Here is a 16,055-nt window from a genome sequence, read left to right on the forward strand (position 1 = left end):
AAGAACGTTTTAAACAGTATGAGTAAAGGGAATGTTGTAGGTCATTCACACTATGTGAGGGCACTGATTTATCTGAAGTGGCAGGGCATGCAGAAGTCAAGCTGCTCAGGGGGTGGCAAAATTACATTTTGCCTAGAGCAGCAAAGTGCCTTGCACCAGCCCTGCCCTTACTTAGAAGTACATGTATACTACAAAAATGTAAGTGGGTTTAACAAATAGTATGCTGATCTCATACTCTTTAATTCCAGGATCTGAGAAGATGTGTGATTGATTAAATAGAAGTTAGCAGCTTTGATGACATAGAAGGGTGTCTGTGTATTAATAAACCTATGTAGTTGAAAAGTCTGATGCCAAATGTGTTTTCTCATAAACGCACACACATTTCAGCATGAATTGGTCTTAAAATGTATATATAGATGACTATATGACTGCCCTCTAAAAATGTTATGTTAATTGCAGGACATAACGGGTGCCTATTGCCCATGAAGAATTTGCATGCAATCTGCCTGAAGATTCTTGACCTGGTGTACCTTTTGAGAAATTCCATCTACGAAACGTTATTAAGAAGGGCTGTGGATGGTTCCTCTCCGAACACCCAGCAGAGGTATGCCCCACAAATGTTTACATGGGAACTCAGAAGATTCTGTGTGCTGAGATTGATACTCAAATCAGGCAGATGTATGTATGCTAACTGCAATGACAGCTGCCTAAGAAACTGAATGTGCACTGTGGCCCTCATTAAAAGTTTTCTACAATGATGCCGGTGATACCGTCAATCCAGTAGTGCCGTTTCCGGCTACTGGGTTGATGGAAGCACTGGCACATTTGGACTGTGCAGGCCCGCGCACCCTGTGAATCCAGAAACGTTGTTACCGGCGTCACAGTAACAGCAGAAAAACTGTGTGTGAAATGCCGGTGCTACGGGATAAAACATGCCTGTAACAGTGGTTCAGGCTCCCATCTTGACAGAAACACCGGCAGCATTGCATCTGATGCCAGACAAACACCGACAATGGTAACACCAGCGCCGGAAACAGCCTCATTGCAGGAACTGGAAGTTCACTGGAGGCCATTTTGAAAAACGCAATCCATTTAAAATCGGGCAATTCCTGTTGCCACCCATGTATGGTAACACTGCCAATATGTCTGGCGGGTCCAAATCAAGCCTGCCTGAGGTCTGGCTACGTAAGCCCCGCTTCAGTGAGGCAGAACTGACCACCCTTACAGACCACATTGTGGCAAATGCAGAAGCACTGCTAAGCTGGGACAACTGCAGCACAAGCCAACGCCGCAAGTCGGTCATATGGGATTAGGTGGCATGCAAAGTTACTGCAGTGGGGCCCATCTCACAAATCCCGAAAGACTGACGCAAAAGGTGGGACGACCTGCGCCTGCGAATGCACAACCTGTTGGCAGCACAACGTCGGGAATCCATGGCTACAGGAGGCGGGACGGTCTCTCCCCTAAAGCTGATGCCTTGGGAATACTGATGCAGTTCAATCATGCATCTCGAGGGGATCGAGGGCTTCGGATCTGCTGAAGCCGGAGTAGGGACCCAAGGGGACGGTGGTGAGTACAACAAGACACACCTGAATGCCCGCCATCACACATATTGTGCACACACCCAACAGATCAGGGAAATGTGTCCAAGGAAAGGGGTACCGAGTGTGATGTCAACATCAAAAGTCACTGTGCACACATAGATGACAGGGGTCGGGGTCAAAGAAAGCCATGTAAAGGCATTGTACACCAAAAGCATCCAGGCACATGAGCACTGGCCATGTGCACAATGGCATGACTGGACAATCAGCACATCCCCAATGCACAGACAACAACAAGCCACCGTGCCTTAAGCACCACCAATCTGTACTCACACCACACACGTATGCATGCACACATCAGTGCACAATTCACCCCCAGATAGGCCAGGGAACATACAATGTGGTATTTGAGTAATGCAAGTGCATCGATGTGACACAGGCACCAAACTGCTTCCTTTTCCCCAGCATGGAGTCTGGCATGGCTTCACATGCTCATGAATTTTCCCCATCGTCTGGCTGGGAATCCTCGGTAAAAGAAAAAACTAAAACGTTTCTTTTTTTTTCCCTTTTATTTGTTTTTTGGCAAATTTCACAATACAAAAATCAGCACGTATTACATTGAATGACAAATCAAGGCTGAAAAATAACACATGTGTGGAAGAATATACCACGTGCATAAACTACTTAATTCGAAATTGTTCATACAAAATCACATGTATGGATGCTATGTCACCGAAAGGATATCATCAAATACACATATTGCTCAATAGCTTGCAAACATTCTTGCTGTAAATTAGGTTAGAAACACATCAATATCATGACCATGTCCTACGAGTTAAACACATTGCAACTGTCTTATAAAGGTCATGAGTCAAAACGACTCAAGCATAACATCTTACACAAATTACAAATGAGAGCATACTCATTGCCGTGCAATCAGCCTTTGGATTAACGCACATAGATTTCGTCCCTTAGACGCCTACTAAGAACACAGTTTACTTTGACGTTTCATTCTTTTTCCTTAAGTAGTCCTCAATATAAGCTACCATTCGGACTGTGGCAAAAATGATAGCATGGCTGTGTCCCCACATGCATCTCATCCAAGTGAGATTACGAGAGTTTATTGATCTATCCTTAATGTAAGCACCTAAAAAGAGCATTCTCTGCTGGTCAAAATATGGACAGAACAAAAAAAGATGTTTGTGTTTCAAGTGCATTCTGGCCAGCACAAAGCGACAAACACCTTCTGGTTGGACAGCGAGGTTCGTATTCCAATTTTTAGTTCGATGACCCGTGTGTATCAAGTCTAGTCTAAACCTCATATAGACATTCGTAACTTTGTTGCAAGGAAAGCATGTAATATAGGGTTTGCGTTGGTCATGTGCATGTCTAAACTTAGCATATTCTTCGAAAGAGGAATAATCAGCTATTGCATCTGATGTGGCAGCCCATGCATTAAAAAAAATCTCTTTTAACAAAGGCAGGTCGCACGAGAAGATTGTGGGTCTCCATATTCAGGCAGCCCAAGATATTCTTCATATGTGTATGAAAGTGTACAATCGAAACAGAACAGGATTTGAGAAGCATTGCATGAAGATCTTCTAACAGGGAATTAGCAGGCAGAAAAGACATCTTGGTAAAGTTGGTTAACAATCTCCAGGCAAATTTGGCAGCCAAGGAGTACACACCCAGCTCATATATAAGAATGGAATTAGGGAGATACATGGGCAAACCAAGGACCAATTTCTATATTTTCCCCTGTATTTTATTCAGGATTGGACCTATTTCCAAAAGGAGGATGTCCAAGTCATACAAAGTTATGGCTTCAACCTTCAATAGATAGAAATCAATAAGCGGCTGTAGCGAGAATTTACAAAGACAATGGAAAATTAATTTCATTTGGGCAATAAGGTACAAAACTTTAGTGTTCAAAAATGCTTGCCACTTTTAATTTTGCGTACTCTATAAGAAGTGTTTTGGTGAAGTAGTGCAATAAGTGCAACAGATGAGGGCAGGATTCCATAAAACAGCATTTTGTTCCACAGTCAGTTTCTAATGACATTGTCAAAAGCCAAGGATAGGTCTAAGGAAGCCATGTAGATGGGACCAATGGATGTGTGATGTGACGACACTAATAAATGCGATAATATAGTGGCATTAAGCTGTGTTCCCATCGCTTTTCTAAACCCTACCTGAGCATGCGAGAGAATGTGGTTCTTGCCAATAAAGGATTCCAGCCCCTTGAGGATGAGAAGTGCGAAGGTCTTAGCTGCAACATCAATTAAGTCTATCGGCCTAAAGTTTGCAGGATCATTCATAGGACCCTTTTTATACACAGGAATAATAATTGCGGAAAGCCACGAAGGAGACATGGTTCTAGATGGAAAAATAATCCGGAAACATGAGAGCAAAAAGTTAACCCAGAAGATGGGGTCATCTTTAATGACACAGGGAGGTAAGCCGTCAGGGCCAGCTAATTTAGAAAATTTTAGTTTATCAATGGCCTATACTATATCCTCCACACGTCATGGGAATCGTAAAGAAATACTAATAGTTGTTATAGGCGTGGCAGATGATATGTGTTGTGCTGGTAAATTATATTTGCTCTTAAAGTGGTTATACCAAGTGGCTCCATTAATAGCAGATTCAAGACGGGGAGTCATGGTAGAAGTAGGATTTTGCAGAATGGCCCACATGTCTCTAGTGTTACTTTTGCACAAAAGCTTCACCATATTTTGGTTGTCAACAAGATGGCGAGCCAAACAAATATTTTAAAGATTTGTTTTATATCTTGATATAATATGGTTTTTAGTCACACAATTATAGAATGGAGATTGCACGTTTGAAAGGATACCTTTAAGTTCACGGTTGTTTGTGCGTTTCAGCTGGGCAATGGCTGCTGAAAATTTGTTAGGATAAATCGGGCCAACTGCCCTGGATTGCGACGAAGAGAGAGTAAGCAGATGAGACTGGATCATCTTAAGATTCCATGACATGACCTTCGCTAGCTGGTACTGACCCGTTCCAAACCTCCCATAAATCACGATTTACCCAGGAGACCAATTTCCTGCATACCGCGGCATCCCAGTGAACAGAATGTGCATATCTATCGGTCTGTACCAAAGACATAGGAGGTGCGATGGAAAAACTCTTAGAATTCAAGTGCAAAGCGGCATTCAAAATACAATGGTCACCTAAATGAGGATTCAGTGTAATGGCAGGTTCGAAGTGACCCGACAAAAAACTAGAGGCAGGGATGTAGTTTATATGGGAACAAGCGCTAACTCTCTGCAATGTTAGCTTTATACAGTGCGTGGCAAGAGGAACAATGTGCATGTCCCATTCCTTCAAAAATTGCACCCAAATCTTACCACGTCAAATGGATTGCAAGGTGTAAGCAGACCGAACGTTACTAAATTGTGGGGAAAGGCCCATAGCTAGGTAGGAGTTGAAGTCCCCACCTATTCAAATTTTATGATTCGAGTTGTGTAGAATAGAATAGAATTCGCAAGCGCTGTATTTAGAGTGGAAAGAATACTGTCTAAAGGAAATGCCTGTGGATTCCAGTAGAGAGAAACTAGCAAAAGCTTTGTACATATGAATCCCTCTTGTTTCAACTCAATGATAAGAAAGGAATCACAGGCCTGAAGACATTTGCCAGGGAATATAAGACTGTTCCGAATTAAAATCGCTATCCCCCCAGAAGATCAACCTGAAGCCACGCTTGGCGTGAAAACAGGAGGAGAAACCATCTAGATGGAAATATGTCATGCTCATGGTTTCTTGAAGAAGAATGATTGCAGGTAGTTCAGCCTGAGCCAGAGAGTTAAACCATGATAAAAATCTTTTTAATCCGCAACAGTTCAGCGAGCAGATAGAAGGAGACCTCAATTATGAGGGGTTAGATACCTCGCTACCATTTGATACTGCTGTGATAAGGGGTTCAAGCCACGTTAAGCCTTTAAGCACAGCGGCAAACGAGGCTAGTTGTGCTAGAATGTCCTTATTAGTAACAGATGCGGTAGGCACCGAGGGGCCAGAAGGGCCACGCTCTTGTAGGGCGGGGAGAACAAATTCAAGAAAGGCCCATGCCTCACCCATGGATAGAAAGACCTGAAGATGCAGGCCTAACAGAACAATATCAGCTCTGTGATCACAAATTAATTTGGTAATTATTTGCATTTGTAATCTACATAACATTCGATTGTTATTTTGATTAGACAATTTAGCCACGTCCACATCATTGGAGACCAGATTCCGCAGTGGCGGATTTTGATATAAGGCATTCATAAGATAAGATCGATTCATACGAGCGGTCCCATTAATTAAGGGGTCACTCGACCAGCCAAGAAAGAGCATCATATCTCCAGACACATCAAAAAATGTGGGGGAAGCTATTTCAGCACCAATCGTTAGTGGAAACAAAGAAATGTTTAAAGAGTTTGCATTGTTCGGCGTAATTACTTTGGAGGAGCTCAATCTAGAATTAACACCAGATATAGTTCTTACCACCTTCTCAGAAGACTTAGTATTAATAGGTTCAGTAGAGGCACCTGTCATTTTCCCATCATTAGAGGTTTCTAAATTGGAAGCCCTAGGAATTGAACAGGAGACAGAAGAGACAGGAGCGTCACTGCGCTCCACCGTTGACGCTTTTTTATTTAACGATGGAGGTAACAAATTGTGGAGTTGTGACTGAGTAAGGGTGGTGGACTGTTCATTACTGCGTGGTAAAGATGTTCTGAGATGTGGAAACTGGCTCTGCTTGTGAAGTAAAGGGGACATTGGTGTGGTTGAACGTTTCAATGAGGAGTTCGGGGCAGAGGAAGTAGGCACTTGCTCATCAATTCCCTTTAACTGCAATACCTTTTTGCTCTCCTCATTGAGTTGTGTTAGGTCCAAGGCTGTTTCCTCAGGATTCAAAGAGCTGGCTGATTTGTTAGTGATTAAAACACTTTTATTTTTGGCCAAAGTGACATTTTTATTTCCATAGTGGGCATGTTTTTAAGGCTTCTACATGCAGAGTTGTTCTTTGCAATAAGAAGTCTTTTCTGAGCTCTTAAATAAGATTTGTTTGCTTTATGTGACATGAAGTGTTGTGCAGGCTTTGCCACCTCGGTGGAATTTGACTGTTGAGGGGATTGCACATTTGTAGGTGAGGTCTGAAGTTGTTGGTTTAAGATCTCTGTGAGCACAGATGGACTATCAGGAGTCTGAGTTGACTCAACTATGGTCTTGTTATTTGCACAAACAGATTCAGCAATTATTTGATCATGGGAAATCAACTCAGCCTTATACAAAATATGTTCAATTTGCAACAATCTGTCATGCTGCAATTTAGTCACTTCCATTAGATCAATCGGATAACTTTCTTTAATGTCCTTAGCCAAAGGGTGTGTTCCCCGAAGCGCATGTACATAAGTTCTAGACGGTGCGTTGAGCAGGTGACTGTCATCATGTGTTTGTGTGTGCTGGGAAACAGTTTTAGATTCATGGTGCTGTTTTTGCAGTATCGCTTGACATGCCAAAAGCGTTCTTTCTCAGCATGATGCGTGGAAAGTGTGACACGACTCCTGAGAAAGTATAAAACCTTCTAGTTTACTTAATTTGGCCGTGATACTTGAGAGCGACTCTTTGAATTCTCTGAGGGGATAGTGCGTGAATTCATGTACTTTATCCAAAAGGTTAAGAATTCTGATCAGTACAGGAAAGTTCTGAAGATCCTGTGCATGCAGATCTATGAGCGATCATCAGGAGTGGAAGAAGGCATTAAGGGCGGAGTGGGATGATGATGGACAGGGAGCTCCTTTAGGTAGTGTTCATTAGTTGAAGAAAAGGTGTTGTGTGGAAAGCAACAGTCAGGGTTTGGGATGGGCATTTCTGTAGCATGGGCTTTCTCTATTGTAGGCACTGAAGGTGGCAAGGTGAATAGAGAATCAGAGGCAGAGAGCGAGAAGCCAGAATATGAAGGCTTGTCAACTTTGTGAAAGTGTACCTGTTTGTGATGTTTTGAGGACTTTCAGACAGGAGCGGAAGCTCCGAGGTACAGGCGAACACGCTTGCCGAGTTCATTCATAATGGCAGGGGCGAGCATGGAAGTATCAGAAATAGGTACAAAGCAGTTCACTGCATCCGTATCACTAACACAGAGCTCAGATGATACATAGTCACCACTGACTGGCATAACGTCACCATCGTTCACATCTTTGATGGAAAAAGTATAGGGACAAGTAACAGGTAATGCAGCCTTAGGCGGCACAACAGTCAGATCCTTGGTAGAGTTGTAAACCGGAAGGGCTAACTCCTCTCGCATAGGGATATGACTACTAGGAGGTGAATTGTTCACGGATATAGACAATAGTGATCGTTTGCTGGGTGAGAGCAAAGGAAAAGTCAAATTGCTAGGTTGGTTTGCAGTAGAGTTAATTTGGTTTTTAGGCGGATCGCAAAGGCGTTTCCCACTTTGTAAATTCTTACTTATGATAATGATAGGCAACTGGGCAGTTATTCAGACAAATACAAAACAGAAAAACAGTGAAAAAAATAAATACACTGTAGCAACCGGTATAAAGCAGCGCAAAGCAAGAACTGCGATTTGAACTTGTGGTAAAACGTAGGCACAATACAAAAAGGCAAGGGAAAATTAATACTCCACCCTACGACCGTACACTCTGATGGCACAACAATACACTAGTGCTTCTGTTAGAAAGAACTTTCGTAGAAGGTATCCAAACGGATGCGCTGTAAACACAATGGGCTAATTTCCGCCAACAATCACGAGTAAATTCCAACTTGGCGAAAATATAGTAACCCAAGTAAATACTAACAATTTAAACCATGAAACAGTAAACCTTTATATATGAAGTACCCGTGCCCGTCGCCTCCTCGTCTAACAGCCCAACAGCCACACTTCCTATGCACTTCAGAGGCGCGCGTGGGATGCACGTGCACCAGTGCTAATATGGAAGTGGTTGCAGCTGGTAGACGGGGAAGAGGGATGAGCTGCAAAAAACAAGGAGAGTTTTAGCGCAAACTTTGAAAAATGCACATTTGCAGACAAGACCACAACAAGACCCGCGGGAAACCTGCGGTCTTGGCACAATTAAAATCCAAAGTCCCAATTTACTTTTTTGAGTTGAAATGACACGCGTTCAGTGTTTCCACGACAGTGGCGATTCCTCTTGCCGAATGCTTCTTCTTAAGATCAGACAAGCGGGCAGGCAGGGAAACAGGTATAGATCCCAGCCCAACAGCCATACTTCCTATGCACTTTGGATGCACGCACAGGTTGCGCAGGCACCAGTGCTAATATGGAAGTGGCTGCAGCTGGTAGGCGGGCAAGAGGGAGGAGTTTGTGAGTTGAAATGACACGCGTTCAGTGTTTCCATGACAGTGGAGATTCCTCTTGCCGACAGCTCCTTCTTAAGATCAGACAAGCGGGCAGGCAGGGATACAGGCAAAGATCCCAGCCCAACAGCCACACTTCCTATGCACTTCAGATGCGCGCACGGGATGCGCGTCCCCCAGTGCCAATATGGAAGTGGCTGCAGCTGGTAGTCGGGCAAGAGGGAGGAGTTTGTGAGTTGAAATGACACGTGTTCAGCGTTTCCACGACAGTGGAGATTCCTCTTGCCGATGGCTCCTTCTTAAGATCAGACAAGCGGGCAGGCAGGGACACTTCCTATGCAGTTCGGATGCGCGCTTACAAACTGTATTTCTCCTTTAAACCAATTACTGTCCTCTGGGTCATACTGCCCCCATCCAATGACAGTCCTCTTCCTAAGCCCCTCTTCTGGCAGCCATCTTCAGATTTTTTACTGCACGCTTCAGTGTTGGGAGTCCTCGAGTTTGCTCTGCGAACTACTTTGTAATTTCGACGTAAAAGGGTTCTATTTTTGTTCCAAAAGATCCTGTGTGCTCTCTTCTCCATCTGCCGACAGCGAGTATCTGTTGTCGGTGAATTTCAGTGCCCCTCAAGGGCAAAGATCGTTGAAGTTTCCAAAAGGCCATCGGACCTACTTCGCACCCTCTGACCATGACGGAGGAGAAGAAGGAAGGAAGATCCCTCTTTAAATCCTGCACCAGGTGCAGGCTACAGAATATGTTTGTTAAAGACGAGCACCTGCAATGCCTCTACTGCCTGTAATCAGACCACAAGGAAGGAGAATGCGAGATATGCCTTGGTTTCTCCAAGAAGTCGATGAAGGATAGGCACAGTAGACTGGCCGGTCCGAGGAGTGGTCTTCTAAGTACTTTGAGGGCAACTCATCCGTGGAGGCCCAAGACAAGGCCAAGGACTGCAAGTCTGGGTCCACCGGGTCGCAGCGGAAGTGGGTCCCACGGTGGACAGGGCACAATTGACATCGCCCTGCGCCTCCATTACCAGCCGGCAATCGAGCTCCTCCTCGAAAAGCAAATCGTCCAACCCGGCAAAAATGCAGGAGAAGCCTGAGAAACCATGGATCGAGGAGAAGAAGGCCGAACTGCCCAAGAAGGTCCAATCGACAAAGGATAAGACTTTGTCGATGGTAGAGTTGGTTGTGGCGGCTCTCACGAAGGCTAAGGGGGCTGACCCTGTGAAGGTAGCCCCCGCAGCACAGCGGGTATCCCTGCCCCCGAGGTGCAAAATAACCATAGTGACTTTGGCAAAGTCTGCTGGCACCCCCTAGAAGGGGACACCGTCTCAGAACCCGGTTCCGACCTCTCAGGGTGGAAAAAAGGGGGAGGCAAGGAGGCCCCGGATCAGTCTCAGACCGTGGCCGAAACCATGGAAGTTTCGTCCACGGATGACGAGGACCTGGAGTCCTTACACCTGGTCCACGAGGACGTGGAAGAGGAGGATGGCGACGACGATGATGTCGCAGGACCTAGTGTTCCGATCACGCCAGCTCAGCCAAGGTATGTGACTCTGGACATCCTGTTGACCCTCCACACCTTGGTGTCGGAGATCCAGAAGAGGATGCCACAGGGCCCGGTTCCAATGGGCCCCAGGGCCCTGATTAGCTGCCAGTGAAGAATGGGAAGCATCATCCGACACCCCCCTATTTCAGCCTCCATTCAGCCTCCCCATCCGTGTCGGTCCCCCTCTCCCCCAGCAGACTCAGACACGGGTACAAGGATGGATGCGGCCACGACACGACGATATCATCGCAGTGGGCAGCGGGTCACTGCAGCCAAGGGTTTCCCCACTGAATGAGGTGGGGTTGTTCCATTTCATGAACGCCAGAGCCTCTGAGCTACTCCAGCTTTTGTCCGAAGAAACCAGGATGGAGGGTTTCTTGTACCAGAGGCTCGAGGTCAAGAGGAAGACAATCATGGTGGACGACGTGTGGGAAGAGGGCCTAGCCCTCTTGAAGAACCCTTGCATGGCTCTGGACAAACGGGATAGGCTGGAGTAGAAGTACTGGGTGCGGAAATCCACACCCAAGTGCCTGAGGTCGCACCCATCGCCAGATTCAGTGGTTTCAGCAGCCACGAGGAAACGGTCAGCTAACCCGTCCTCATCTTCTTCAGTCCCTCTGGACAGCCAGGAGAAGAAGATGGGCGCCATGGGATGGAAGGTGATTTACACTGCAGCTTCTACCATCAAGGTGGCCAACGCACTGAAGATCCTAGCCAAGTATGACAGGGAGTTGTGCTACAAGCTGGTTCCTCCCCGACGACAAGAAGATGGAGGCAATCGCTCTCTTCCAGGAAGGGGAGGTAGCGTCGAATCACGCCATCACAGTGGCGCTGGACATTGCCGACACAGGGTTCTGGCAGATGGGAAATGTGTCTGCCTTCGTCGCCAAGGCTGGATGAAGGCCACTAATTTCCACCAGGAGGTCCAAGCGAAGGTACTGGACATGCCTTACGACAGAGATAACATTTTTGGGAAGGTCGTCGACGAGTCCCTACAGGCCATCAAGGCGGATACAGAGTCAGCCCACTCCCTGTGCACCTTCCAGTAGCACTGCTCTTCTTTTCGCTCCTCCACAGGAAAGTCAAGCAGGTCTTCAAAAGGTTTCTCCTCATCGTACCATCAGCCTTCCAGATCCACGACTCAGGAAGCCTACAGAGGCTGTTCCCAGACCTACGGTGGCGGAGGACAGCCTCACCGTTGCCCACAGGGCAGGACGCCGGCGCCAAAGCAAGCTTGAACCGACCAGCACGTCGGCCACCACCCGTGCACCCTGGTGCGAGGCCGGCCTGCGAGATTCATCAGCTAGTGGAAAAAGATCACCACCGACAGATGGGTGCTGGATGCTGTCGCCCAAGGACATACCCTGAAGCTTCAGCACAGGTGTCCGTGGATCCCTTCGGTGGCCCGTTAAGAGCAGCACATCCCTCAGCTCTTGAAGGAGGTACCGGCCATGCTGCGAAAAGTGGTGCTAGAGCTAGTACCCCTACGGAGTGTATTCCAGATACTTTTTGGTCCGAAAGAAGACCAGGGGCTGGAGGCCCATTCTAGACCTGTGAGGTTTGAACAAATACCTCAAGTCCCAAAAATTCAGGATGGTCACGTTGCAACACATGCTCGGCCAACTGGAAAAAGGAGACTTCTTGAGTCGCTGGACCTGGAGGACGCCTACTTCCATGTCCCGATTTACAGGAAACACTGAAGGTTTCTATGCTTCGTAGTGCAGGAACAGCACTACCAGTTCAAGGCACAACCCAGACCATCCAGGAAATTGCGGCACAAAAAAGCAAGTTTTGCGGCACAACAATGCACATTTTGCGGCAGACAACTGCATTTATTGCTGCATTTTCCAACGTCTGCAGATCCCTCAGTGGGGGTCATTAGCCAGGACAGTAGCAGATATCCGGAATCACCTGCCTGGTGGTGATTATTGAGGGGGGTCGCACTGCCTATTCTTCTCAGGGTTGTTGTGTTGGCGGACCAGTGGTGCTGCGGAGGCCATGGGTGGTAGTGGAGAGGGCGCGGGTGATGGTGTTGGTTGCACTCTCCACATGGTCTTGAGTGGGAGTACTGGTGGTGTTGATACTGTGGCTGGCATTACCACTGAGGTCCAGGGTGGTTGCTTTGGTGGAGCTAGTGATGCTGCTGAGGGCCACAAGTGATGGTGTTGGCTGCACTCCCAGTAAGGAATCTGGTGGCGGTGTCGGTTGTGGGACTAGTGCTGCCTCTGTAAAACAAGATGGTGGTGTTGGTGGATCTAGCACAGAGGGCATGGGTGACAGTGTTGGTGCGCGTGATGTTTCTGTGGAGATAACAATTGGTGTGTGGTGCTGCCTCTGAAAGCGATGTTGGTTAGGTTTTTGCTACTGCTGAGGGCATGGTTTGTAGTGGTGGCTCTGCCATTGTGGGCATGATTGGTGGGTGTGGTGCTGTGTGTAAGACCCTGGGTTGTGGGTTGTGTTGCACTGGGCCCTGCTTGGTAGTTTCGTTGCCAGTGGTGCTGGTGCTGCCGTTGAGGTCCTGGGTGGTGGTGGTGCCGGTGCTGCCTCTGCAGCCCTGAATGATGGTGTTTATGGGGCTAGTTCTAGCATTGGGGGCCAGGGTGAAGTCATAAAATGAGGGTGTGTGTGATTGTGGCAGAGAAAAGGTACGTGCAACAATGTGAGTTGGTGAACATGCATGCAACGCACCGGGAACAAGAGAGTGCATGCAAGTGTTTGAGAGGGTGAGTATGCCTACGAGGGTGTGAGAGATTGTGAGTGCAAGGGGGAGTGTGTGCGGATGCTGAGCCAGTGTGAGAGTACTGTGTTTGCAAGTGTATATGTTGGAAGAGACACAAGGGAGTCAAAATAAACACAGGGGATAGAAGGCAGATGGGTGTTCAGATTTGCAAGGCGGAGGTACGGTGAAAGGGTGACAAAAAGTTGAAGGGGGAAGCAAGAGGAGTAGGGACAGTTGGGAAATAGAAACGGGTATTATGGGAAAGGAGACATGGGGCAGGTAAACGGGGGTGAAGAGAGCGCTTCGGGAGTAGCACAGAGAGGAAGGAGCAAAGGCATTGTTGGGAATAGGATGAGCAGGCCTGGGGAGGGGTTGCTCACAGGGGATGGAGGCATAAGGGGGTGGTGGGGGGAGGAGGGGGTGTCTCAGTAAGGTGTCATAATAGGCACATGGAGTGTCATATTGGCAAGGAGGCAGAGGTGAAGCGAACAGCGTGCAAATAAATGGGAAAGGGTAGCCGAAAGAAAGGAAGGGCTGACCAAGGGAATGGACAACACTGACAATCTGGGGCCCAGTGTGTCCATGTAATAGAAAGGAGTAAACAGGAGGGGGTGAGAGAGAGAGCTAGAACTGGCATGACTATGAATAAGGATGGTGTGAGGGCGTGTGGTTGTATGCTAGGCAATGGTCACGAAAGAATGCACGTAAGAGAAGGAGATTGTGCATGCAAGGGTGCAAATGTGTGCATGCAATGTTGGTGTGACAAAAACGGACATGAGGATGGAAGAGGCACACAGGGAATCGGAATAAATACACTGAGGAAAGAAGGTAGATGGGGGCTCAGTCTGGGGTAGGAACTCTGGAATCTTTGGCGCATAAAATGAGAAAGAGGAAGAAAAAAGGAAAGCGTGAAGAGAAAAGAAATCGGGAGTCTCCCGCCTAAATCGGGAGGGTTGGCATGCATGGAAAAGTGAAACAATGCCATGTAAACAAAAGGATAAAAAGAGAGCAAGAGGTCTAGCAGGGAGAGGAATAAACAAAGAGGAGTTGCCTGCAGTATGATTTACAAGCCTGAGAGGGACTGCTCACCTTTGAGCGGGGTCAACGCAGGGTCTGCTGAAAACAGGCAAAGCAGATTCAGTTTGATTACTTTTAGGTATTCTCTGCGAGTTGATGACATGGACGGTTATTTTATTCCGTTGGCAGCCATTCATTAGAATACACTGACAACCTTTATGCTGAAGTGTGTAATTTGAGCAATATGTCAGTTTTCCACATAAACTAACACACTCTGATCCGAAGAAGCTTTCACTTGCTTAATTGGTGTAAACAATTTACGAGCATCTTCTTCAAGATGACCAAATGCATGTTTCAGACTAGAGTATTCCTAAAATGTTGTGAAGGTGCCAGAGACCTTCATGTGGCAAATTAACCTTTCAAATCAAAGGGTTGTGTCCACAGAGCTGCCTTTCGGAATACATGAAGTAGCACTGCATTTCAAATGAAGAAAGACAGATGCTAACCATGACGAGCAGTTGTTAAACACTCGCTCTCCCAGCAGCCTGGCGCGGAATGTGTGATGTGTAGATTTTCGCAGCCATTAACATACATTTAGCGGTTGTAGCGGCAAACAGCCGATTTTGCAATTTTATTGCAAATTGCAAAATTGCTATAAGATGGGGGTTCTGACTACCTTTTGGCTTGAAGTCGGCCCCCAGAGTGTTCACGAAGTGGCTTGCATCAGTGACGGCCCATCTGCGTCTACAGGGTATACTTGTATACCCCTATCTTAATGACTGGTTCATCTAGGTCCGCTCGCGAGAGTTGCCCATCGGACACACGTAGCCGACCGTCCAGCTGCTGACGGATCTCGGATTCTCCATCAACTATCCAAAGTCCTGCTTGACACTGTCGCCTGGCATCACCCTCGGAGGAGAGGATAGCAGCCATTCAAGGGAAGGTGCAGCGGCTGTTGTCGATGAAGACCGCCACAGTGCGAACTGTCAAGTCGTTGCTCGGCATGATGTCTTGCATCTACCTTATCTGGCTCTGCAGGTTACGGATGCAACCTCTTCAGGAGTTCCTGGATGCTAGCTGGATACAGGTGTCCGGACAAGATCCCACTCGATCAGGAGTTCCATCGGGCGATAAGGTGGTGGGGTGTCCTCTCCAACATTGCTCGGGGCACAGGGTTTCAAAAACCCCCATACCAGGAGACGGTCACCACGGACGCTTCCCTGGAAGGCTGGGGAGCCCACACCGGGTGTCTGCATGCCAGAGGCTTGTGGCTGCCGGAGGAGAAGGATCTCGATATCAACATCCTGGAGCTACGGCAGTGTTCAGGGCCCTCAAGTCATTCCTTCTGTCTCTGAAGGGCAAGGTGGTGAGGCTCTTCAGGACAACACCACCACAATGTTCTACATCAGGAAACAGGGGGGGCACTCGATCCCCATCGCTCTCCATGGAAGCGCAGGACTTGTGATATGATATGATTGGTTATTTATAACAGGCTTAATACCCAGAGATTTCTAAGCACGGATCGGGGATCGAACATGTGTTGGTCTATGTCGTCTTGCTTCCAAGGCGAGAACGTTGCCCCTGAGCTATCCTCCTGAGAGGCGCTGGGTCATAGGACAAGGGATCGTCCTCATTCCTCTTCACCTATCGGGAGTCAAGAACAACATTGCAGACTCCCTCAGCAGGACATTGTGCTCCTGCCACGAGTGGGAACCTCGGCGCAACCAGGTGGACCGAATCTTCGTGAAGTGGGGCAGGCCCCAGATCGATTTGTGTTAACAACGCTGGCGAACTCCAAATGCCAGAAGTTTGCCAGAAGATTCCACTGACCGAGGAGCCTACTGGATGTGTTCTCCTTCCTGTGGGAAGGCCTGTTT

The 16,055-nt window shown here is 47.3% G+C and overlaps 1 protein-coding gene across 1 annotated transcript in view; it reads left to right on the forward strand.

Annotated features, from left to right (window-relative positions):
• The window catches only part of CNTD1 (cyclin N-terminal domain containing 1), a 524,358-nt gene that overhangs the window by 403,489 nt on the left and 104,814 nt on the right, over positions 1-16,055 (forward strand). Inside the window, exon 6 of the mRNA XM_069634172.1 lies at positions 460-604. Coding sequence (XP_069490273.1) covers positions 460-604 — 145 coding nt within the window. The remainder of the gene's footprint in view (positions 1-459; positions 605-16,055) is intronic.

Source organism: Ambystoma mexicanum, chromosome 13, assembly GCF_040938575.1.
Source record: "Ambystoma mexicanum isolate Mex_15411 chromosome 13, UKY_AmexF1_1, whole genome shotgun sequence".
NCBI classification, from domain to species: Eukaryota; Metazoa; Chordata; class Amphibia; order Caudata; family Ambystomatidae; genus Ambystoma; species Ambystoma mexicanum.